The 24,683-nt window shown below is 44.7% G+C and overlaps 1 protein-coding gene across 1 annotated transcript in view; it reads left to right on the top strand.

Moving 5' to 3' along the window:
- Positions 1-14,941: 14,941 nt before the first annotated feature.
- TBC1D12 (TBC1 domain family member 12) overlaps positions 14,942-24,683 on the top strand; it is a 48,236-nt gene continuing 38,494 nt past the window's right edge. The window contains 2 exon segments of the mRNA XM_050899284.1: positions 14,942-15,403; positions 15,406-15,812. Coding sequence (XP_050755241.1) covers positions 14,942-15,403; positions 15,406-15,812 — 869 coding nt within the window.

Below are 24,683 nucleotides of genomic sequence, written 5' to 3'. Positions count from 1 at the left end.
AATGTCTTGAGTAAATCCTTCATTGGGAATGCCTGGAGACAGCACTGTAGAGTTATAATTTAAATACAGGTGCACTATTTTGACCCTTCATGTCTCACACAAAAGCTGCGTATTTTTGCTAACAGCCTAACCACTTCATCTATAAGTGCTTTCAGAGTTCTTGGGTATGCCACCTGGACATGATAACTCTTATGCTTTTAAAATTATAGGATTGCTTGGATTTATCTTATAGCTACTCTTCAGTCTGACAGAATGCTTTATTTTCACTACTAAAAAAGATTAGGTCAAGGGTAGCTGTCTTCCCATCGTGTTCTCCAGTTTAGAACTGAAGTAGAGAAGACAACATTCCCCTTCCTAGGACTGCCTAAATCTTCTTTGATAATTCCCTTTAACCTCTGGTGATACGGGAAATGCACAGATCCATTTAGGGCCATGCCAACCCTTCTAATTCCTTTCTTATCCTCTGTCTGCTCTAGTTTACTATTCCTGAGGCTGTTTTCAGTAGTTAGTTTTGGAGCTGGATCCCAGAATTCAAAAGGACTGCACTTTGGCTTAGCTATCGCTGGACATTAATCATTTAGCCACATTGCGTTTTTGGCAAATCGCTGTCCTGGTATTCAGAGGTACGCATCTGTTTGAACATCTCTGTGGTTTCCTTAAGTAATAGCTAGCGCTAATGTAAAGATTCTGCCTCCTTCACTATTCCCTTATTTGAGCATTTTTATTAGTTTTGTCATTTTATGGAAGTCTACAATTTCACATATAATTAAAGTGATTAAAGTGATATGACTACTCTAAATAATAGCTTCTGTAAATAACAAAAGAGTATGAAATATATTTAAGTAATAAACTGGTTTTTTTTTAAATAATAGGTAGATTGAAAAAATCTTTTAAAAACTATAAAAATAAATATGGGAAGACTGAAGCAGTATAGGAGGTTCAATCAACTGTCATTTGAATTGCAACTTTAATGTGAACAGCATGAAAGAAAACAACAAATTCAAAAGGGTTTGCTTTGCAAAGCAACATTTCCTAACTGTGCATTTAGCCTCAGCTATCTTACTTCAAATTTCTATTTAATCTTTTCTGTTAACGATAAATATACATAAAGAAACTTAACATTTCTAGACTTTTTCCTTCAAAAAGTCAAACAAATGAGTTCAGTATTGTGCCAAGAAACAAGTGAATACTTACTACTAAATAGAAAAATCATGCTCTCATTTCACCACAGATAGTGCTAAAAGGAGTCTTTGTCCTTTATTTTAGTCTGCTGGGTAAGGCTTAGTTTAAAGGCAAAATCCATGTTTCGAGCATCCTGCTTTGCATGTTTTCAATAGGTCACCTTTGGTGATGGCACTTTTCTGACCAGCTTCAGTAATTCAGCCGGTTCTCCAAGGAAGTTCTGTGTTGATATCACACTGATAACGTCATCCTATTGTTTTCTTTTATCAAGATATTATTCCTTCCGTTATTCTCCAGAACTAGCATAAGTGAGTGTGCTGGTTTTGGCTGGGGTAGTGTTAATTTTCTTCACAGTAGCTAGTATGGGGCTATGTTTTGGATTTGTGCTGGAAACAGTGTTGCTAGCACAGGGATGTTTTAGTTACTGCTGAGCAGCGCTTACACAGAGCCAAGGCCTTTTCTGCTCCTCACCCCACCCCACCAGCGAGGAGGCTGGGGGTGCACAAGAAGCTGGGAGGGGACACAGCCGGGACAGCTGACCCCAACTGACCAAAGGGATATTCCATACCATATGACGTCATGCTCAGCACATAAAGCTGGGGGAAGAAGAAGGAAGGGGAGGACCTTCGGAGCAATGGTGTTTGTCTTCCCAAGTAACCGTTATGTGTGATGGAGCCCTGCTTCCCTGGCGATGGCTGAACACCTGCCTGCCCATGGGAAGTGGTGAACGAATTCCTTGTTTTGCTTTGCTTGCGTGCGCGGCTTTTGCTTTACCTATTAAACTGTCTTTATCTCAACCCACGAGTTTTCTCACTTTTACTTTTCTGATTCTCTTCCCATCCCACCGGGGGTGAGTGAGCGAGCGGCTGTGTGGTGCTTAGTTCCCGGCTGGGGTTAAACCACAACAGTGAGTCTCTTGGTTTTTCCCTGCTGGTGTTCTCAGTGGCCCAGCTTTTATCAGCTCCCTTGGCTCATCCCTCCCCAGCACAGTTCTAGTTAGCTGCTTCCACCAAAGAAGCTCAGATCAGAGACAAGGGCTGGCGATTTATCACCTCTGGCCCACTGATTTGGACCTTCCTGGGAGGGTGCCAGTGACTGAACACTAGTATTTTTCACCCAGCACCTTCAAAGGCAAATAGCTTTGAGCGGACACCCTTCGCAACTCAGGCAGGGATGAAATGCCCATTGTGACATTTAGGTACAGTCCAAAATCCAGAAGGTAAAACCAGAAGCTTTAATGCCCAGGGAGCCGTGGGACAGTGCTCTTGACTCTTCTAATCTTGAGCACCATTCACTGGCAGCCGTGAACCACTCCTATAAGGCAAAGCAGCATACAAGCTGACTGCAGTAATGGTGGGGTTGAGTTGGCTCCTGACACAGCCCATAATTTAGGAGGCAGAAAGATGGTTTTACTGCAATCTTTGCCCTCTTGCACGTGAGCTGTATTTTTGAGTTGCACAGCACAAAAGCCAGCACTTTCTCTATTGAACAAAGTAATGTGTCCAGCTGCTCGGGTATTTTATGACAGTGGCTGCCTTTTTCCAGAGAGGCAGAGCACAGTAAAGAGCTTTTTGATTTTGCTTTTTAAACAGAAATGCAAAATACATTACATTGCTATAGTAATCAGTACCTATGTTATTTTAACCAGTGTTTAATCTAGATTAAAGCAATCAAGATAATAGCAACGTGAAAACCAGTCTATAATAAAGTGTTGACTATTTCAAAATGCTACCTCTGTATAATTTAGGATACAAATGCTTTATTGACTGTCATTGCATTTATAAAACAAGCTTTAAACTTAAGATTAAAAAATGCAATCCATCATATGTTTCCAATAGAGGGCACACATAGCACTTTGCAGAATGAAAAAATTTTAAATCCGTTCTTCCTAACTGATGTGGCAGAACTATTGCCAAATCATGCTCAGATTCCTAAAGAAATTAACAATTTGTGCTCCACTTCTGACAAAGTTATCTGCTAAGTTGGGAATGTATCTCTTTGGTTTGCTTCAGAATATGCAAATTTTAATTATTCAGAAAATCAGCGTGAGTTTTCCTTACTTTTTTGCCCACGTCCCCACAATGTGCAAATAGTTTTTTGAAAGAAGATGTGTGATATCTTCAAAGGGTAGACTGCAAAGGGATGTTCTGTCTATACGGGACAGTGCTTAGCACTCAGAATTAAGAAGTGCACTTTAATCTCTACTCAAAATGATTTGACTTTAAAGAATTCCAGACAGCCACAGCATTGCTTTTTGTTTTGTTTTGTGTTCGCTTATTTTAGAGATTTAGTGAAACAGAGCCTGTCAGCAAGCTGGAAAGCTTTCTAGCACCCAGCAGATGTGATACAAGATAGCCACTGAATTTTAGTGTTTCACAAGGACCATTTCAGTCTCTCATCTTGTTAAAAGTCTGCATGCAGCCACTATCAGAACTGGTTGGACTACACGGTCAGACAACAGAGGGATGATGCGCGATTGTTTCTGTCCTGAAGAGATGACCACGCCACTGCCACCAGTAAGGCTTGGTGCTTGGATAACCTGTGTTTGAGGAACAACAACAATTTGGTACACAGAATGTAAGCAAGGCAGAAGTGATGCCAGGAGGCAGATAAAAGCCTTTTGAAGGCTTCAGAACCCTATATTCACTCTTCTTTCTTTGAAGATCCCGCATCCCTACAATCTATCCAACGTGTATTTTAGAACAATCTTTGGATTCTTCTAAACACTCATTTGACAGCACAAACTTTCTATTATCTAAGCTAGATTATTAGCCCATACTGGCAAGCAATGGCAAGCCTAATTTACCCACTTACTGCAAGCTCATGGCTGGACTACAGCATTTAAAGTAACTGGGCATTGATGTTCAAGGACACCTACAGACATGTGGGCACAACAGATAAGGTCTCCACAGCCTACACTGGCTACTCTGAAAATTGATTCAGATTCAAGTTCTTGTTCTTTATCTTCAAGGCTTTCCCAGACTTCATGCTGGTAAAAGCCACATAAAATGTTCACAGTAAAGATCATGGTTAATAACTACTTTGGAACTGCCCCTGGTCAGAAAAAAATGTATCCTGCAGGAGTCACTTGACTGCAATCTTTGCCCCAAAAGTTCCAGCACCTCGCACACCTTGCCACCTAGTGCTCCATGTTTCTTCTCTAGCAAAAGCTGAGCAAATTTGTGTTTGAATACAAAACAAATAAACAAAAGTCCTTGTCTGTAGTATGTGCTGCTTTCCTTGTGGTAGAACATGGCAAATATTAGTTGCACTGGCTATATCTTGATTGCATGGTAGGTACTTCTCATGAGACACCCCAACCATTTAGACTGGGGACAGGTCCCTTGCAGCCTTTCCTTGGCTTTCCATCTATGGAAACCGTTGCATGAAGAAGTGGAGGCATGATGTATGATTAGCTCTTAACATCGAGTCAGGATAAAATGAGTTATACCCCTGGAACGGAGAAATGAGAAGTGTTCCACTGTCCCACAATTCAGACATAGCCATTATCTAATGGCTGCGCTTATAGCCATTACTTAATGCAGTGCTGGATTGGGACACCGCAGTGATGAGCACAGCATTAAAAACTGTATAGAATAACTCAGCAACACAAGCTTTCAGTGCTCTCTGGAAAATAGCTCAGGATATGTGTAGGATGCAACACTGCATAACTAGAAAGTGATATTTCTGCATAGTAAATATATGCCTCAGGTTTTTTTCTCCTTTTCCTCATTCCTTATTTCTATCCATCCATTGTGCCAAATGTCGCATGTTGGTTTTTATAAATAGACAAACATTTCTTAGTAAATGTACTTAACAAATGGCTTTAATAAATAATACACTTAAGAAGTTTCTCCCCTTTTGCACTGCCTGTGATTAGCCCCAGTCATACTGGCTGTGCCTGGCTGCAGCATTTCCTAAGGGACTGTCTGCCAGTTTAGTGCAGCTTAAACACAGAGCAGTAAATTGAACCTTACCCTTTCCAACCACTCCCTGTTATTCTGTTTGCCCAAGATAAGGGAGACCTGTTCTTTTAAGGATAAACTCTTGTTTACTACTATTTAGGACCTGGTTCAGCATTCACAAGCAGCACTTTGTAAACTGAGGTAGACAACTCTCGCTTCCAGCTATTTATTCATGTGTCTGCATCACCCAGCTTCATGTGCTGTGAAACCAACAGAACTGCTAGGACTGTAAAGTAACATGGCAAAAAAATCAAGTTATTTTTTATCCATATCACCTTCTCAGTCTGATTCATTGCATTGCCACACAAACAACTGAGATGGCATAACAGCAGGCAGGATTAGGAAGGTGCATGCATGACCAGGAGCTGGGACAGAGTAAGGTCTGTTCACACCAACATTGTCACTGAAAAATTGTTCACTCATTTGCTTTTATACACCCTGTGACAATTTCTTCAACTTTCTGTGAAAGGTTTGAAAACTTCTATGCTGGTCATATCTCAAGAAAATAATTTATAATAAAATTCAATTAAAAGATTTCATCTGCAGGTAGTCCTAAGCCCAGTTCAGTTCTCACTGAATTCAGGAGGAAAGACTCTTTCAAGTTTCATCTGTTTTTCTTAGTGGACTCCTCTTGCCACTAAATTTAGTGGACAGAATTCCAGAGTGCCCAGGACCTGATGCTCAGCCTTGGCAACATTTTACAGTCATGCTGTATATATATACATAGCACCTGTACGTTCAGGGCAGCATAAAATCAGATCAATTAGATTATTCCTAAATATTTAATATGAACTTAGCTTATGAAGCAAAGAGAATGTGTTTGGAGAATGCAAAGACAGATTCCTATTCTCATAGCCCCTGATGTGCATTACAACACTTTTTTTTTTTTTAATTTTAATTTAAGAACACAAATCCAATATGACTTGGCAAAAAATTAAAAGGAAAAATCCCAAGAATCCTTTTTTTTTTTTTGCTGCTTTTGCTTTATCAGCCATAGAAATGATTTTATTAGTATTAGTGACACAGTGAGCAAACAGAGCACAAGACTGAGACAGGAATTTGTGATAAGGTTGTAATCACCATGGGGGAGGACTAGCAAATCTTTATCAACTACATATTAACTTTAGAAAAGTAAACAAAAAACCTATAAAACACTCTCATTGCATGTGACAATACATGTTGGTAGGAAAAGTACAAAGTAGAGTCCATGCAGTTGAATGAGCTCCCACAAAAATATTTACTGCTGTAGGCTAAGGACCATGCTGATATCCTGCCTGAAAACAGGAAAGGGTTGAGGCTGAATGTAAGTGATTCAAAATGGGTCTAATTAGTGGATGAAATAAGTAAAGGAAGAACTGCTGTTGGGCCTAAAAAAACCTCTAAACAAACCCAAAAGGGTTAGGTGGAGAATAACTGACCAAAATATTCTCAGGGAAAGGAGAAAAAGGCTCAGCTCTCTGCTTCATTACAGTGACTCCCCTTTCATTTCACCCGAAAAATATGCCTCCACTAACAACACAGGGTTACTGCCTGAGTTGAGGGAGGATCTCAGGCTGGGGAATGTGAGATCCTGTGTAGCCTGTTTACCCTCATCTGTTCCTTTTCTTCTGCTTCATCTGTGTCCGCTCTCTGCCAGCCAGCTTGCACCTATTCCTTCGGTGGATCTCAAAGGGTGGATTTGAACAAAAAGAAAGAGAAAACTCACAGTCTCTGGGAACACAACCTGAGGTTTCTGGTAGGCAGATGGACAGAGCCTGTGGATCAGGTGTGTGTCTAATTGATTAGCTGGGTAGAAAGAGGAAAGTAAAAGCCTTTTGGATTGTAGCAGAAGCAGATCTTTTTTTTTTCTCATTTCCCTCTTCTGTTCTATTAAGAACCAGTGTAACTACATTTCTGGTTTGGATGTGGTAATAAATACTTCTGTTTGTTTCTATCTTAACCTGGTTTCAGATAAGGGTGATTTCTAGGTAACTCTCTGTCCCTATGACAGTGACATTTAAACCAGGAATACTGGGATATGTTAGCAGTCTTTAGCTTTTCAGCATCTTGATGGTGCTATCCAGAGGGTAACAGGAGTCTCTACATAGGTACATCATCTACATAGACCAGTCTGGCAGTGGCAACATGGAGGTTACATGGAAGGAGAGTCTTCCAGTGACTGTCAATAACCTGGAAAGCCTTCTAGCACCTAGCAGAGCAATGGCAAATACAGCTTACCCCACTGCAGTGCTCAGGGAGGTTTTGGCACTGTTTGAACCACAGCAAGCATAAGCATACACAAGCAAAGCAACACAGGCTGAATTATCTTAATACAGGTATACAGCATGTTTGATCCACAAGCAGTGTAATTTAATTCTAGGACTGCAGCACGACTGGGAGTGTGCTAAGGAGAAGCTTGCAGTGTGCAGGAGTCTGCCAAACATCGTGTCTCTGAACATCTTAATTAATTGTTAGTTATACTCTGCAATGAGATCTCGTCCAGAAGGCTTTGTATTAAAAGTGCAAACTGCTGTTAGCGGGGTGCAAAGATGTTCTTGCCAAAGTAGCATTTCCAAAGAAACGAGAGCCTCTGGAGTGAACTGCCAAAGAGCACAACTATATTGCAAATGGAAGAACATCTGAGGTTTGGGGAGCCCTAGGGTACAGTTCTTCCTATATATTGATTTGAGGAAGCCATTCTGTATTTTAATTACAGAAGTAATGAAACAGCACTGGGAAACCACCAGCTACATATTGTTTATGTGTGTAACTATTAAATGTGTATTTCAGTTATCAGCATTGCTTGGCACAAGAGGTAAACTAGTATCTGAGTCCTTGCTCTGTTGTTCTTTTGAAGAGGAGAACCTAGTGATGGGCATTGGCTTACTTATGGTACAGTTTGTTGGGTTTTTTTTTTACAGAGTAGTGTTGTTTCTCAGCACTTGGGAACAAATTATAAATTGACAGTTTCCTCATTCATAATTTCCAGAACTGCAGAAAGTGTCTGATTCATGAGCTACAGACGGGAATTGGAGAGAACTTACATAAGAACATAAGAAAAGTCATTCCTGTCAGACTAAGGGTCTGTTTAGCCCAGTATCCTGCCTCTAAACCAGAGGCTGGGGCTCTCTTACCACCGCTAGGAAAATGTCTGAGTCTCCCTGGGAGCACAAGCAGCTCCACGTCAGTGGCCTAAACTTTGAAACGATGGATGAGAGCCCCTGCAACCTCTCTGAGCAGTGGCGTGCTCTGACTCACTGTACCTTGCTGGATCTCTCAGCCAAGCACTTGGCCGGTTTCCCCTTGAATCCCTGTAAATGTTTTGCATCCATAGCACCTAGCCCCGAAACTTCCCCTCTCACTCTTTCCTAGGAGAATGCCCCTTGCTTGTGTGTTGCCTGTGCCCTCCTTCTGTAGACAGTGCAGATGGGCTTGTGAGATTGATTTCAAGCAAGCTAACTTGCCCTTTAGATAAGTTCTCTCTCCATTGCCTATAAGGGGACCTGTAAAAATGCTTAGAAATAAGGAGGATGAGTCTGGGCCTTGGACTGTTCATCTCTTGGCCTCAGTACTGGGGTGCCCTGAAGTCCCTGCACAGTAGCTGTAAGGAAAAGTAAGTATACCTCACCACTCTGTAGGAAATTACTTTAATGACACAGAAGCACATCACCTGTCTCCTCAAATCATTTGCTGTTCTTTTCCTTGAAGAAACTTAAATACAGGAGAAAGGAAGACTGGCTGGAGCTTAGGCTACTATATCTACTGTGGTAGACAGCCCTGGCCAAAACAGTTGTCATGATTTTGGAGTCAATAGGGATATTCTCTTTGCTTCTCACCACCAGACCTGTTACATAAAGAAAATTATTTTTTAACTATTTCAGGCTTAGCACTTCCAGTAGCCATCCTGATGTCAAAATTTACTGGTTTATTACATTTTGTTTGCAGGCATTCAAAGTACAAAGCTGCATCATCTTCTTGATGGCAAAGTGCTAGTGATAAAAGACTTAGGTGTTTACTTTTCTTCGATCGGTTTTCTCAAGTTTCATTCAACATTTCAGCTGGCTGGCATTTGCATTGGGATATATTAATGCTAAGACTAGTCCAAAAAATCTCAGATATCTGGCCCTGAAGAGGAAAGATGGTTCCTGGTTTATGGCAAAGGCGTGCTCTTGAAGAGACTCTATCAGCATTTGATGAGCAGTCTAGGTAAACATACAGTGTTACTGCAAAGTAAGAATATTTATAGTAATATTAGTTTGCAGGCTTTGCTATCTAAATTCACTGTGCTAAAACGATGGTCAAGAGAATTGTAGCCACAGCGCTTTTTTTGTTCTTGTGGTAGAGATCAGCCCTGACAGACCTTTGAACTTAACTACTAGATACTTTTGCTCAAGGTGTTAACATCTGAGGTTTTTAAAATTTCACACTAAACCTGAGCCCCCATGGAGATGTCAGTTTGGTGGGGAAATTAGATCATTACATTCTGCATTTCAGCAACAGGTTCTTGCTCCTGAATGAATGCCTTACAATTTTCTCCATACTGCCAGTAGCATTGTGTGAGTCTAGTTCTGCAAGAACCACACACCAACGTATGCAGAGTTCACAACCATGTGTTTTTAGCACTGCTAACAGTATACCTTGTCATAAATGTTTGCAAGATTAGATCCTTTGCCTGTGTTCACAGCCTCCTTGAAAACAATTGCCTGGCATATGTTATTGCAGGATATTCCTTATGCTTTAAACTTGGGAGTAAAAAATGGTCCGTATCACTAAAATCCATAACTGCATGGGGCAACACAGATCAAAATGGAAACCAGAGCTGGAACTAACGACTTAGAATTGTGCTAATTATATGAGAGATGTGTGACATTTCCTAAGTGTTCATAACTTTGAAAGGGTGCAGTTATAGACAGGGGCTATTCCTAATGTGGGACGGTGTTGAAAGGTCAGCTGTTAAAAACAGACAAGGACGCACACAGGTCTAGTTCTCTGTTGCCGGTGCATTTAACAACCAAGAAGGCTGCCTCTCTCGGGCATCAAGTCTGGGTCACTGTAGGACACTATAAATCTCTGGAACAAGGGGCAGGGTTGCAGTTCGTGCAAACCTTAAGTAAGGAGTATTGAAAAGCCTGACTTGTTCCTTACATGGTATTTTAATTGTAAACTCTTTGGAACGAAGTCTACATGCATTATTTATTTGTACACTGACTCAGTGAGAACTTGTTTAGCTGAAAATTGTACGTGCTGCTTGCAATATAAAATAATGAATCCAGTGAAGATGATTGCTTCCTTTCTCTTTCAATGACTAACAGTGAGAACAAACTAGCCAGATTCCTCTCACTTAGCTCCTGTTTCATATGTATTCTCTTGCTACCACCCCAAAACTGGCATAGCACTCAGAGCTGACAGCCTTCTAAGGTAGAAAAGATACTGCTCTCTTCTTTCTGACATCCAAAATGCCTGGAGTATCATCTTCTCCATAGCTGAGATATTTTATACATTGAGCTAGAGGCTTTGTTACTGCAGAAAAGTTTTTTGCAAAAGAAAAAGAACTTAGCTTCACATTTATGTAACATGACTCACTCTTTCTTCACAGAATCTTATTTGGTAAAGTTGCCTCCTTTGTAAGGGTCACCTTAGAGAGCCAGGAGCACAAAGGATCTTATGACATGCAAATTGCCCTAATCAGTTTGAGGACAATACAAAATCACAATATTAAATTAAGCAGCTATTTTCTGTTCACTAATAAATTACGCTATGTCTCATGTGAATATGTCTAAAACATTGGATACTAAGGGTCTCACTACCAGATCAGAACTATAGTATAAATAATGTCATTTTTAACAGTATCAGGCAACACCACAGTTACTATACGGTGTGGTGAGGGTAGAATCCCATGTTGTAATTTCTTCAATGTCAAGGTGAAGATAAGAGGTCCCCACTCTGGCCAGTGATTCCCAACCTCCAGCCACAGTTTAACTCTCTTTCACTTGTGATGATTCAATTGTTTGGGGGGCCTTGCCTTAAAATGAATCAGTGAAATGATGTGGGATTTTGATTTTCTGAACCAGATGATTTCACAGATCTGCTGTAATAATTGTAACATGGGACTGCACTCTCACAAGGCACAAAATGTGTTCCTTCACTCCTAGTCCTTTCAGCAACGCTGCTCTTAAAATTCCTGGATTTTATAACCACCTAGCTGCTGTTTAGTCCCCACTTCTTCCCTGCGGATTGCTGACAACCCTCTACAGACTCCAGATTACCTGCTCATCCTTGCTCATCCAAATCAGAATGACTGTCTAACATGAAACTAGTTGCCCGGGTGAGCATGCACTTTTCTGTGAATTATTGCCTTGACTTTCAGATACTTGGCTCAAAGATGTTTCATTATCAGCTGTGTGCGAACTGTATAATACATATCCCTGCTAATCACATCTTTAATTCTTTAGTTCATTGAGACATTCCTCAGGATTGAGCATTTCTGGAAAATACAATACAGAGCTTCAAAATTCTCATTCAGCTCTAAACTCCATCCTACAGGAGCAATTTAAAATCCAAAATATTATTTGGAAATCTGTTTTTTCTTTTTTTTTAAATATATAAGATTAATCTGCCTGTCTAGCAAGTCCTAGAGGTGGAAATCAATGCAAACGCAGTGAACCAAGTGGTTTTATTTTGTGCAAAACAACCTGCTATCCTTTGGAATCCCTGGCATAAGTGCAACTATCCCAGCTGCACTGACTGAAATAAGTTCACCATAAGCCAATCCTGTGTTACAATCTCAGTGCCAGTCTTCATTTTGCTTAGCTTGCTTAACATCTGGTACTGTTTTGCAGGTTCTGCACTAATTAAATCATAGGAGTCTATTCAAGAGTGACACTGCCATACAGCATCCCAGGTAAACAGTGAACACTTTGTTGAAAATGAGCACAAACATACAAAACCACAAAGTGCTTCCTTAAATCTAAAATCCTCACGAGTAAAGGCAGAGAGAGCCTCTATAGCACCTACAATGTGTTATAGAGGATGTTCACTTGGCAGGCATGCTGATCAGACCCCACGTGTCTGAAATGACCCAGATCATAGTGGAGAACAGAAAACCTACCATCTTAGTTACAGCAAAAAGCTTAATTAAAAAGCTTTAGTTAACCAAAAAGCTTAATTAGTTCATCTTTGCTAATGGTTTGTTTTGACCGAAGTAGCCTACAAAGTGCTCCCACAAGCACTTCAGCTGGCATATCCAAAAGATAGGTAATCCTGGCAACCTTTACTGGGCATTTTTGCAAGCAGCTGAGGCCAATGGTCCTTTATATCTGCCACAGCTGTAGCTGGATGAGGCTGCATGCCTGCCATCGAGATAGGCAAGGCAAAACAAAAATAACATTTGTTTCTTCTCCAACCTCTGAGTTCCCAAGTATTTCCCAGCTACTCAAGTCAAAAGGGGTGAGATCAGACTTGCTTGTTACAACACCCAGTGTTGCACGCCTGACCTCAGAAGTACAAGACAAGAAGGGGAAAAAAAAAATCACAAATTCCTTTTTCTAGTTTATTTCTTTACTAAGGCAAAGCCCAGAAGGCTTTATATTGCAAAGTCCTAACAAGAAGTCATAACACAACAAAATGCATCAACTTTTTATTTAGATGAAGATTCTCAGTTTAAACCTTTATTTCTAAAATACCCACAAATTTAAGAAAAAAACATTAAAAGAGGATGGCTGTTCCTTCCCTGTTTCCCTGTGGTGGGTGAGGCCTCTCTCTCTGGGCATGCCCCACTTGCCTGCCTTTAAAAGCAAGGACCTCCACCACACTGCAGGACCTTTCAAGGTGGGGTTACCAAATGGAGGGCTTCTCTGGCCAAGGATTTCCAAGAGAATGGCATTTCCCTTGTTACCAGCTGTGAGTATTTACCGTAGGAATACAAAACTAATCTGTTGTGTTGAGGTGCTACCTTTGGTGTTTGCCTAGGATAAGCAGTAGCCTACTAGACCTTGCATGGGGCCGATGTTGTTACTGCATCTCTGGGGACTTGAAGCCCCTTTGCCTTTTCTTTTGCCTGTGGCTTTTGGCCTTGCTTCCTCACTAGGCGGAGGGGACTGTAATGATGTGGTTTTCCCCCTGAGGGATGCGCTAGGAAACACAGGTGCTGGGACCTGCCTTCCTACATGTCCTCCCTCCACCTCCCCCCTGTTAACCTGAGGAGTTGTGAGATCCCATCACTGCTCTGGAGAGAATTCACCCCATGATTTCAAAGTGCCCATCCTATTTCTCTTTTCTCCCTCTCGTTCTCCCCACAAGCTCAAGTACGCCCTATCTCCTCAAAAAAGAGCCACAGGCAGGCCCGGCCGCTGCCCTGCGCTCGCCCCGTCCCCCGCGGCCACGGGTGCCATCCGTTGGGCAGGCGGCGGCTCCGCAGCGGGGGTGGCCGTGCCCTGCCCCCGCCGGCCCGAGGGCTCGCACTTGCGACGTCCCCGGCTTTCTCCTGCCGCCACGGCCGCCTCTCCCCTCCCTCCGCAGGCCGAGGCGCGGCCGCGGGACCGGCTGGCCCGCGCCCTGCCTGAGGCGCCGTGCCCCTTTTCCGCCCCGGCCCCCCTCGGCGGCTCCGCGCTCACCTCCGCCCCCCTCCCCTGCCCTCCCCGGCGCGGCTCTCCGGTGAATAACGACACCGAGCCTAATCCCCCTCTCCGCCGCCAGTGAGCAGGTAGCTCTGCTGCCGCCCGCCCCCGCGGGGAAACCGGTGCCGGGTCTCCGTGCGTCCTCCGCCGTCCTCAGAGCCCGCCCCGCCCCGCTGCAAGGCCCGGGACTGCGCTTCCCGGGCTCCCGGGCCGTGCCGCCGCTGCAGCCCCTCGGGCGCCCGCCGGTCTCCGCGCAGCCCTGCCTATGCGACGCTGCCGCCTTCCCCGTCCTGCCTCGCCTCCCGTAAGCACACCCTAACCTATGGTACCCGGCGTCCCTCGCAACACCCTCGCTGCTGTTAAACGTCTTTTTATTATTGTTATTCCTTCAAAAAAAGGAAAAAATGTCAAACTGCTGAGCGTCCTGCGGGTCTCCTCCGTAAGCCCCGGCGTCCTCTGCCACGGCCCCCGCCCTGGGGCGGGATGCGGTGCCCCGTGTGCGGCCTTGCCGGGCAGGACGCTGGGGTGTCCGTGGGTGCGCGGGGCAGGGAAAGGCGACCGCGGGGCGCGTCCGTGCCGTGCGTCTGCCCGGCTACCGGCCCTCGGCGCGGGTGGAAGCGGCGTGCCCGAAGCCTGCGGGGAGTGCTGGGGCAGCCGGAGGGTCCTGCAGACTGGTTTAATCCCAGCACGGGCGGGCAGGCGGCGAGGCCCGGAGCGCTGGCTCAGGCGGTGGGTGTTAGCTCGGCTCTGGGCGAGGGAGGAGGCTGCCGGCCGCCGGGCTGGGCTTTTCTGTAGCAGAGGGGCGCGGCACGTCGGCGAAATGCGGTAGATGCGGTAGCGGGGGGGGGGGGCGGCCTCCGAGGCACCTCTCTGGCGGGGAAGATCCTGTCTAGTTGGCATCTCTATGGTCCCGGATGTGGTTGCGCCGGGGAGGGCGGGCGCGCTCTTCCTGCCCTGCCTCTCTATGGTGACTTTCCGGGGGAAGGGCCGCCGCCGGCGCCGCGCGCCTGCGTGAGCCGGGCCCGCTGCCCCCCCGCCGAGGCCGCTGTCCGACGCGGTGAGCGGCGCCGGCTGCCAGCGCTCGCGGCGCCGCCGGTGCGGAGGAACGCGCGCGCCCCGCCCCCCTCGGCCCCCGCCGCGCCGGGGGGCCGCGCCCCCGCCCGCTGCGCCGCTGGCATCCCCGGGGCTCCGCGGCGGCAAATGGTGGGGCCGGACGATGCCGGAGCTCCGGGCAGCGCAGCCGTGCTTCCCGCGGGCCGGCAGGAGGCGGCGGCGGCGGAGGAGGCGGAGGAGGAGGAGGACGGGGAGCGGGATGGGAGCCGGGGCTTGAGCCGGAGGAGCGGCGGGCCGGGGCAGGAGCGGCTGCTGCAGCGGTACCTGGCGGCGCTCGGCCCCGCCGCGGCGGCGGCGGCGGGTGGGAAGCGCTGCCCGGAGAAGCCCGCCAACGGGGCCGCCTACGCCCTGGGCCCCCGCGGGAGGATGACCAACGGGGACGTCGGCTTCCTGCGGCTGCCGCCGCCGCCGGAGGAGCCGCCGCCGTCGTCGCCGCCCCCCCGGGCAGGACGGGCCGAGCCGGGGCGGGATGAGCCGGGGTCGGGCGAGGAGGAAGCGAAACTGCAGAACGGGGGCTTCCTCCTCTGCCCGCCCGGCCCGGGGGCGGCGGCGGCGGCGGCGTCCCCGCGGGAACCGCCTTGGAAGAGCCGCTGAGGAGCTGCCGGCTGCGGAGCGAGGTGGAGCGGCGCGGGGGGGCGGCGGCGGCGGCCGGCAGCCCCCCGCCGCCCCTCGGCCCGGGGGACGACGCCGGCAGCCGGGCGCAGGCCGCCCCCGGCGTGCGGACCTCCCGGGGCCGGGCGGAGCCCGCTGCCCTGTCCCCGGCGCCCCTCGGCTTCACGGACGTGAACCTGAACTCCCGCAACACCTACGAGGTGAGCCGCCGCCGCAGCGCCCCGGAGCACCTGCCCCACGGAGGGACGGCGCCCGCGGCCCCGGTGCCGCCGCAGGAGCCGGCGGAGAGGGCCCGCCGGGCGGGCATCGCCGGCGCCGGCAGCAGCTTTGCCGAGTTCTTCGCCAGGTAAAGGAGCAGGCGGCGGGGCCGGTACCGGCGCCCCCGGCAGCGCCCAGCCTTGAGCCTGCGGGCGGGGGGGGGATGCCCCGCGGGGCGCGGGTGGGCTGGGCGCGCTGGAGGCGGGGGTTAAGGTTTGCCGGGCCAGTTCACGGGGGGCCGGTGGGGTTGTCCGAAGGACCGTGTGTCGGGTCAGCAGTGTCTTGCTGCCGGTCAGACGATGAGCGATTCCAACCCCGGCGGGCTCTTTTGCCACCAAGTAAATATTGCTACAGCAAGAAAGAGGCTTTGCGTTGGATGTGGGGGTAATATGACGAAGATACTCTTGCTGCTGCTGCAAACTATATGGACTTTAAACTGGAATTTGCTTCCTGTGCCAGAGTGTTTTACTGTCTGAATGAACACAGTGGTACCGATAAAACTGCTCGGGGAATAAGGTGAAGAAAATTGTTCGTATTGGAAGCTACTTTTGGGTGATTCTGAGAATCGTCATGAAAGTTGCAAAGGCTCATAAAGCTTTTGCTACCTGTTGACAGTGTAGATACAGTTTACTTACCTGTTCCGAAGTGTGCTGTGGAGAGCTTCAAGGACTAGGGTTTGTGCTCAAATTAATTGGGCTTCTGTTAAGTTTCTAGCACAAAACCAAAACCTTTAGGACATTCAGCTTCATTATGTGGGGACTCTGTAGCATCGCTCACTCTTTAACATACTACACAAGAGGTGCATCTTGACTATAATAGTTTATAGTGTACTCTATATTACTTTTATTATGTTTGAAAAAGGGAGTTTAATTTCCAAATTTCTAACAGTTCTTATTCTCCAAAACCTCAGGGTTATAGTTATTGTGTGACAGTCACTCTGATAGCACAGTGGGGTCTCTAAGTCTTTTGAGAAGACAGAATAAGATTAAATCTGTTAACTGAAGAATTGATATAGAAGAGGAGAGGTTTGATCTCAAGGCAGGATCCCAAATTGAGAAACAGGCTCCTTCTGCCATCCCTCAGGAAAGGGAGAGATGGATTCCTGCCTGAGGATAAGGATAGTGGCAGTTGCAGGGTAACTTTGATGCCTCCACTTTGTTTCAAGGATGGATTGAGAGATGTCCCTCTGTTCCCACTATTTCCTGTTAGTGTTCTTCCCTCCCACACCCTTTTTTTCCCCCCCGTGGTATGTGGACTGCAGTACATTACCTTCCCTTTGCCTCGTTACTTGAACGCTTTGACCGGTGACATTGGTACTTGTTTTTTGCCCCAGAGCGATAGCTTAATGAAATTCTGGAGAATTTTCCTCATAGAAAAGACTGAACTTGGTGCGCAGTAGAGGTTGTTGTCAATGTCCAGTGACGTTTGCTGTTTTCAGTGAAGGCTTGGCTAATACATGGAAAAATTTAATTGCTTCTATGCTGGCAAAAGCTATAGTGCTGACACCTCAGTGAAAAAAAGGATTTGCCAGAGAGCCAGTTTCATAGCTCCAGACTGGCCCAGCTGGCTGTGCCTCTTGTACATTTGGCCTGGTGAGCAATATTGGCCTCAGAGACTTTACCTTCAGCTCTGCCTATACTTTCATAAAAGTGCCTTAGTTACAGCTGATTTCATCTCGGCAGCCAAAATGAGATCATCTAATAAAAACCACTTTTACTGATTTTTAAAAACAAACCCAAACTTCTCTTCCTTGATAGATTTGTCTCTAGATACAGTAACACTAGAGTTTGCAGTCTCCACTGCTTAGAAAAGTGGTAATAAAACTTCCTTTTCATCATTTTTTTGAGTAGTTAGTTCATGTCTTCTGAATTATTTCTGGTACTTTAAAAGCTTAGACTTCTCACTTTTTTGTTTTTAAACTGCTCAGATTAATTCAAAACTGACAGTTGCCATTGTAAGTGGATTTTTCTCTGGCTCTTAGAGAAATACCTTGGCTCTCAGTAATGAGGACTCAAATTGTATAAAAATTATCCTGTGATTGAATGTTGGTAGCAACTATACTTCCTTGTGAAGCTTCTCAGCAGATGGTTGCTTGTATTTTTGAATGAGCACAGAGCCATAAACGATGTTGCTCCCCAAAGTTTAAGTTGTACTGGGTGGCCGTGTTCTATCAAAAGTACTTGCTAAGAGAGAACAACTCATTCATGTTTTGTCAGAATGTGTACCTGCTCCCACAGTGTATGAGAAAAGGTACTGGATGTGCTAAACACAGGTGGTTCAGCAGCCTGGAGCATCTTATATAGGATGTTTTGCACTTGTAATGCCCTTTGTCTAGTTTACAAACTGTCTAAAATTTGGTAGCTCCCATTGTTTTTTCTAATAGTCACAATTACATGGAAATCCTTTTGAAAGGTGGATGTTTCTTGCTGTTACTTAAAGACTGAAAGAAGGCAAGGGGGAAGTCCTGCTGCCTTCAGTGTGAAAGCTTCGTTGTTGTAATTGCCCAGTCAGACAAACTGTGCAGTCATGGCAGATCTGGGTTACGAGGCTGCTGCTTCCAGCTGCTTGTTCCCAGCTTTTCAGTTATCAGACTGGCCTGCTTCACAGTTCTTTGAAATCATCCATGTTAATTGTCTGTCTTCATTTCACTGAACCGGAGGAGAAACCGATGAGGTGAGGTAGGGGGAAAAAGTGAGCAGCTGTCAACAGCAGCATCTTACCCGAGCTCTGTGACAGGAAGAGTGGCTGTGCCCTCGAGATTGTCAGTAATAATTATTCTAAGATCATGGGAAAGATTACATCAATGATTAAAGCTTCCCCCCCCCCCGCCCCAGGTAAGTATTAGGTGTAATATTTGGCCCTGGGATCTTAAGTTGTATTTGTGCCAAATTATTAAGCCTGTCAAATCAATTCTAACAGCTTTTAACTGAAAAATAATCATTTTTGCTGTCTTTTTGTTCTGCCTCTTTGTTTCTCTCAGCATGTGAAGTGGGATGCCTCAAGTAAATCAGAGGTATGTGGAGCAGAGTGCCGTGGCAAGGAAAACTGCATGACTATGGTCACTTGTCTCCACTGTGCTACTGTTATGGTCAGAGCATTAAGTGGCTTCTTGAAAGTCACCTGTCAGTGCTTCGTACTCCTGTGTATGATTCATAATACAGTCATATATAGGCACTGTTCTTGTGGTTTGTGGTCTTACATAGCAGCTTACAAGCGCCATGCTCTGTTCTTGGGTTATTGGATCACTTTTGGGTAGCCCCAGTGGATTGCTGTTGAGTACAGAATGGTTCAGTGAGCAGGAATGTTGTGTGGACAGTTGAATTAAAGCCATGATGATTACCTTGATTGCAGTATACTTCATCCCCCAAAGCAGCACATACAGAGCAGAACAGTAAACCAAAAAGGGCAAGCAGCAGTGAGTATTCCAGGGCTGAGATAAAGCCACAGTGATTCTCAGCCTCTTTTAAAGATGAATTGTACTTCATAGTTCCACATGTATGTACCAGGCATCTTCTCAGCTTGTGTAGATACTCTTCCTTTCTGAATTGTGTATTTACTAGATAAATTTAGGTATCTGGTAGTTGGCAAAGTTTCTTATTCCTGGATTCAAAGCTTACTGTTGACAACGGCAGTGATACTTACTTTGTTGTAGTAAAGCACCATTTTCCCAAATACTTGTTTTCCACAATTCATCTAACAAGTTTTCCTGATAAAATAGCAAAAAGCTTAATTCATAACTGCCACTTCTCATCGGTCTTTAGGATGTGCTGTGAGCAGTAGGTGTAAGGGGTTGTAAGCATGTATGGTAGTTGGCACACATATCCTTATAAAAACTGTCTTTAGTCTTATCCTTCCTTCCTTACCCAGAATGGTTGTGCTTGTTGTCCAGAAGTTTTGAAAAATCTTCACTGGGGGAGATGATGGAAGGTTGAAGGGAGTCAGTATATGTAGGAACAAAGAACTGAGAAATCACTGAAGCCCACATCTTTTTCTCCCTCTCTGTAAATACAGTTCTGTGGTTCAGTAAGTAGGTAGTTCTTCAAAAGCTGCTAATCTTCTTGCTCCTACAAATGTCCTTGACAGAGACTGTGGAAGGTTGCAAAGTGGTTCACTTCCCTGAGTATCGTTACTTGTGTACATAGTAATGTCTCTAGATCTGTAGTTTATATGTCAGTTTATTACTGAATAGCACTTGCAGCTCTTTGAGCTATATAGGCATATACCTAGTCCACAGTTGCATCTTGTGAATGTTTAATACCAGAATCAATGTTTCTCTTGTATACAGAGCTTTTCTGTTTCATAAATCATCATGAAACTTCAGGGGATGTACCGTGCATCTATGGGGAGGAAATCTGTTTTGTGGGGTTTTGGTCAAAAATGAGAGTCAAGTGGGGAATGACCTGTCCTAGTTGTGACAGATCTCCCAAACCTTATGTTTGTGTAAAGGTAAAAGAACAGATTGATGGGGGCACTTCACAATGCTTAATTTATATTCCTGTATTGCCTGTGCCTGTATCTTGGTCAGTTCTTGCTGACATCCTGAAAGACTTGTGTGTTTGTTTTGGATTTGGGGGTTGTTTTTTTTCCCTGTCCAGATTAAAAAAAAAAAAGTAGAGTGCCTCTAACAGGTCAAGGAAATATACTAAAAATATATTGGAAAGATAATTGGAGAGAAGAGCTAAGGGAATAGAACAAAGCTTCCCCCCAGAAATTGTGAGGGCACCCTCCTGTCTTTGTCAGGCCTAGTTTTTTGCTTTCTCTAAGCAATCTTGTAACTTAAGTGAACAAGTGGATACTTTTAATGGATTTGAATTAAAGCTGACTGGAGAAAGTAGGCAAGAGCACCTGGAACCAAATCTGTGACTAACTTCAAACAGTATTATTTTTTCCTGAGTTAGAGACATAATTAACTTGATATAAATAGGAAAAATCATTCATATTATCAAAATGAGAAGGTTTTCTGTAGATTCTTCATTCACTGTTTACTAAGAATGATTTATGAAGTTGTCTTGACATGTTGGCCAGTTTCTGGCTTTCAGTCATATGAATAACAAATATAATGACAACTTGAGTAAATGTAATGTCCAAAGTAAAACAAACTGTAGCAAACTTTGAAGACTAATGCTCAGCACTTATTTTTTTCGGCTCCCAACTTTTTTAATAGCTATGTACCTAGAAAATTTTATCCAAATTATATAAACTTTTTATTCATAAAAAAGTCAAGGAAATATCTCCGCACATCTAAAGTTTCTCACACGTGTGGATCCCACTGTAGCAAATTAAATCTATATGACAGCAGCCTTGTTTTTATTAGTGAACCAGTTCCAAGCAGCTCACAAAAATGAGTAAGTCCTCAAGGTCTATGAGTTGAAAATGCCTGTTTGAGAAAGTTTCACTCCCAGGCCTCATGACATACAGGTTTTATAGAGTTTTGTGTTTCTGAAAAACATTAGCAATGAGTGTTTCACCATAAGTATGTAAGATGCTGTGCACCCATGTTATCATTTTGGCTGGGATGTCTGTTGAGTGCACAAGTGGAAGAATCATATGCTGATTTAACTCTGGATAGGTATCAGATTGCTATATTGCTCCAGCTTCTGTCTGCAGCCCCCCCTAAAAAGCTGACTAAATGCATGTCACTTCTAAGACCTTAGAGCCATACATCTAATCTTTACCAATTTAAACTACCCAAAGTATTGTTAGCAATTTCTCTGCTCTGCTTGGTAGACAGTGTAATATTCTACATTGGTACAGATATTTGTGCTGGGAGTCTTACAATCGTAATAGGATTTTTTCTGAAGTAAGTTCTCCTTAAACTAAGGCTGCAGTTTGGGGGGGGGGGGGGGATGATGTGTATAGGTTTTTTTCAAGACAAACAGCTGAAATTGCTGTTTAGTGTGCAACAAACTGCTGGAGTCGTAGCTTGTTTTGCTAAGGAGTGTTTTACAGAAGCATTTAAACTTAACCTGAAAGTATCTTCTCCCCCCTCTTCATTTTGCAGAAGGCCTTCTTCATTCCTTGGTCTCTTCTGCTTATTTTGTGTCACAGAATTTCTTACAGACTCAATATATTGAGAGTAGTGTGACAAAGTGAATGGGACCTCTCTTCTGAATAGGCTATGACTAAAAGGAGAATGTTTTACATAGAAAACAACCACCAAAGGAGGTCACTTTAATCACAGCTGGCCTCTAAGAAAATGATAGTTTTATGCTTTTGCTCTCCTGGCTGTTCAGTTATTCATTAGGCTATTTTATCTTGATTGTTTAAGAATAAAAAAAGGAGTTTAAGGGTTTTGGTCACATTTCATTCACATGGATGCAAAAATTGTTATTCCTCTCTTCCGTTTCTGGGACCTGCTGAGATGTTTGTGATATAAAGCCTGTCCTTTTTTTATCTCTTACTGGTCTTGTTTGTTGGTCAGCTAGGAAGGGACTAGATTTGTTAGACTGAGTGGTAGGCATTGCTTTAAGCTTCTCAGCCTCAGACTGTGCTGTGCTTCTCAGCCTTTTTATTATTGCTTTCTAAGGAGGTGAAGCTTAGGCAGTTACTGCCTGATCTCTCTAATACTGCAGCCTGTTAGCCAGGTTCAGTCAAACTTCTCTGAGATCGAGAGGACTTGAATATAAAAATCCTACACGTTTTTGAATGAAGGCTGAGCATAAGGAGAGCCTGCAAAAGAGAAGCTCTGCTAATTTGGCTCTGTATTTGTAGAAGCTGGTCAGCTGTGCAAAACACCTGCAGAGCATATTGCTTCTGGCCCAGCATTGGGGTAGCAGTGTGAGAGGTGGATGGATCTTGTGTGGGTGAACTTATGACTTCAATTAGTAGAAAACTAGTTTTGATGGTCATAGATGAGTTTATTCTTCCAGAACTTCTGAGAGCCAAACACTCAGCCTGGTGTTCTTGTAAATTCCTTTCCTGCTTTCTTACCTCCTGATTGAAAATAATACCTGTAGCCTATAGGAGGAAGCTCTTTTCAGTTTTTCTCCATCCTTCTCCAAGGTGCTCCTTTTTGAAGAAAAAATCATGTTCAATTTCCATTGTTATCTTGGGAACTTTTATTTAATGTGATCTTGGGTAAGTGAAAGAGTCTCTCTTGATCATATAGTATAATAAAAGCTGCATTGTTGGCTCCCCTTGCCTAGAGCAGTTCTGTTGATCTAAAACTTCCTGAAGGCCAGCCATGGGAATAGGCAAACTAAGTGATTGTCTAGAAGTAAAGGAGAAAAGACACCAGAGAGAGAGAGAGAACAACAAAACATCTATAGCCCTTCTGCCTCTGCTGGAGCCACAGAAACCCAGGCTTGCTGCTGCTGCCTCTGTTGCTCAGGTCTGGTTTGATGTGCTGAGGAAGGTGCTATGGGAGAAGGGTGTACTTCACACGTCTTACTTGTGCTCCAAGAACAGCAGAGTTGTTGATGCCAAGTCCTCTGCTTTCTGTAGCAGGGGAAGCTTGGCCCTGGCCAGGTCTCAGACCCCGCAAAGCTCAGTCCTGTCTGTATTGCTTCAGTTGCCTAATGCATCCATTAATGTAGGATCTTGTCTGTCTTGCTGCTGGGCAGTAATGAAGCTGTTTGTATGCTGGATGCCAGAATGCTTTAAAAAACCCAGACAAACCACGAAGTACCAAAGGTATTTGGGTGGTTGGTACATCTGTGAAATGGGAAGCAGTGGAGATTCCAGAGCACAAAGTATCTCTGCGTTGGGCGGCTGAGGGAACTGGGGTTGGTTAGCCTGGAGAAAAGGAGGCTCAGGGGAGACCTTACCGCTCTCTACAACTACCTGAAAGGAGGTTGTAGTGAGGTGGGTGTTGGTCTCTTTTCCCAGGTAACAAGTGATAGGACGAGAGGAAACGGCCTCAAGTTACGCCAGGGGATGTTTAAGTTGGATATTAGGAAAACTTTCTTCACTGAAAGGGTTGTCGAGCATTGGAACAGGCTGCCCAGGGAAGTGGTTGTGTCACCATCCCTGGAGATATTTAAAAGATGTGTAGATGTGGCACTTAGGGCCGTGGTTTAGTGGTGGACTTGGCAGTGTTAGGTTAATGGTTGGACTTGATGATCTTAAGGATCTTGTCCAACCTAAATGGTTCTATGATTCTAGCTTTTTGTTATTGTAAACTTTAGGTGTTTTGCAAGTTGCTTGCTGTTCCTCAAATTCTGTAGGCAGCTGAGTGGTAGATTGGGAAATTTCTTCCTCGCTTTGTAAAAAGCCATCAGGCAAAACTGAAAGGAATCAGGCTCTTACATATTAATATCAGCTGTCTAAGATAAAAAAATGGATTCTTGCGTTTTGTAGTGTTTCTGCAAGTTATCACTGAAGCGGTGACATAAAATATATTGTGAATTGCTAACCACAGCAGAAACCTGATACACTGAGTGGCTACAGAAGTAGTACAGTAGTACTTTGTAGTACTACATTACACATTCGAGTAGTTGACAGGCACTCTGTCTGGGACCAGAAGGGAAAAATATTAACTGAGGCTTAACCAGGCTGGTCGGAGTAGTAAGCATCACTGACTCTTGGGACAGTCTTCAAAATAAAACTCTGCCCCGTGTTTGAACTTACAGTTCACAGAATTGTAGGCTGTGTGAAAGGCTGGAAATCTTTCTGACCTTTGTCTTGAAAACATATCTCATATAGGAACATTTGGACTATAGATATAGTGACTGCCCTGATAAAGCTGGTGACTTTAGCCTTAACTGAAAGTGAGTCACTACTAGAACAGTTTTAGGCAGTTTGCTTCATTAGGTTGTACTTTCGTGAGAGATCTTGGTGAGCTGATTGAAGAATTTGCTGTTGTCAGGAAACAAAGGGAATGTCTCTTCCCTGCTTCTGGTATTTATTTGATCCTCTGTGAGCTGCTGTAGCTCACTAAACTGGGGAGTGAAAAAATGTGGATGTGGGATTAGTGAGTTGAATTGACTTGCAAGGTATGGAGAGTCTCGGAATCGATGCA

The sequence above is a fragment of the Gymnogyps californianus genome, chromosome 6 (assembly GCF_018139145.2).
Source record: "Gymnogyps californianus isolate 813 chromosome 6, ASM1813914v2, whole genome shotgun sequence".
In the NCBI taxonomy this organism is placed as follows: Eukaryota; Metazoa; Chordata; class Aves; order Accipitriformes; family Cathartidae; genus Gymnogyps; species Gymnogyps californianus.
The sequence above is the reverse complement of the archived record's forward strand: the minus strand, read 5'-3'. Positions and strand labels throughout refer to the sequence as shown.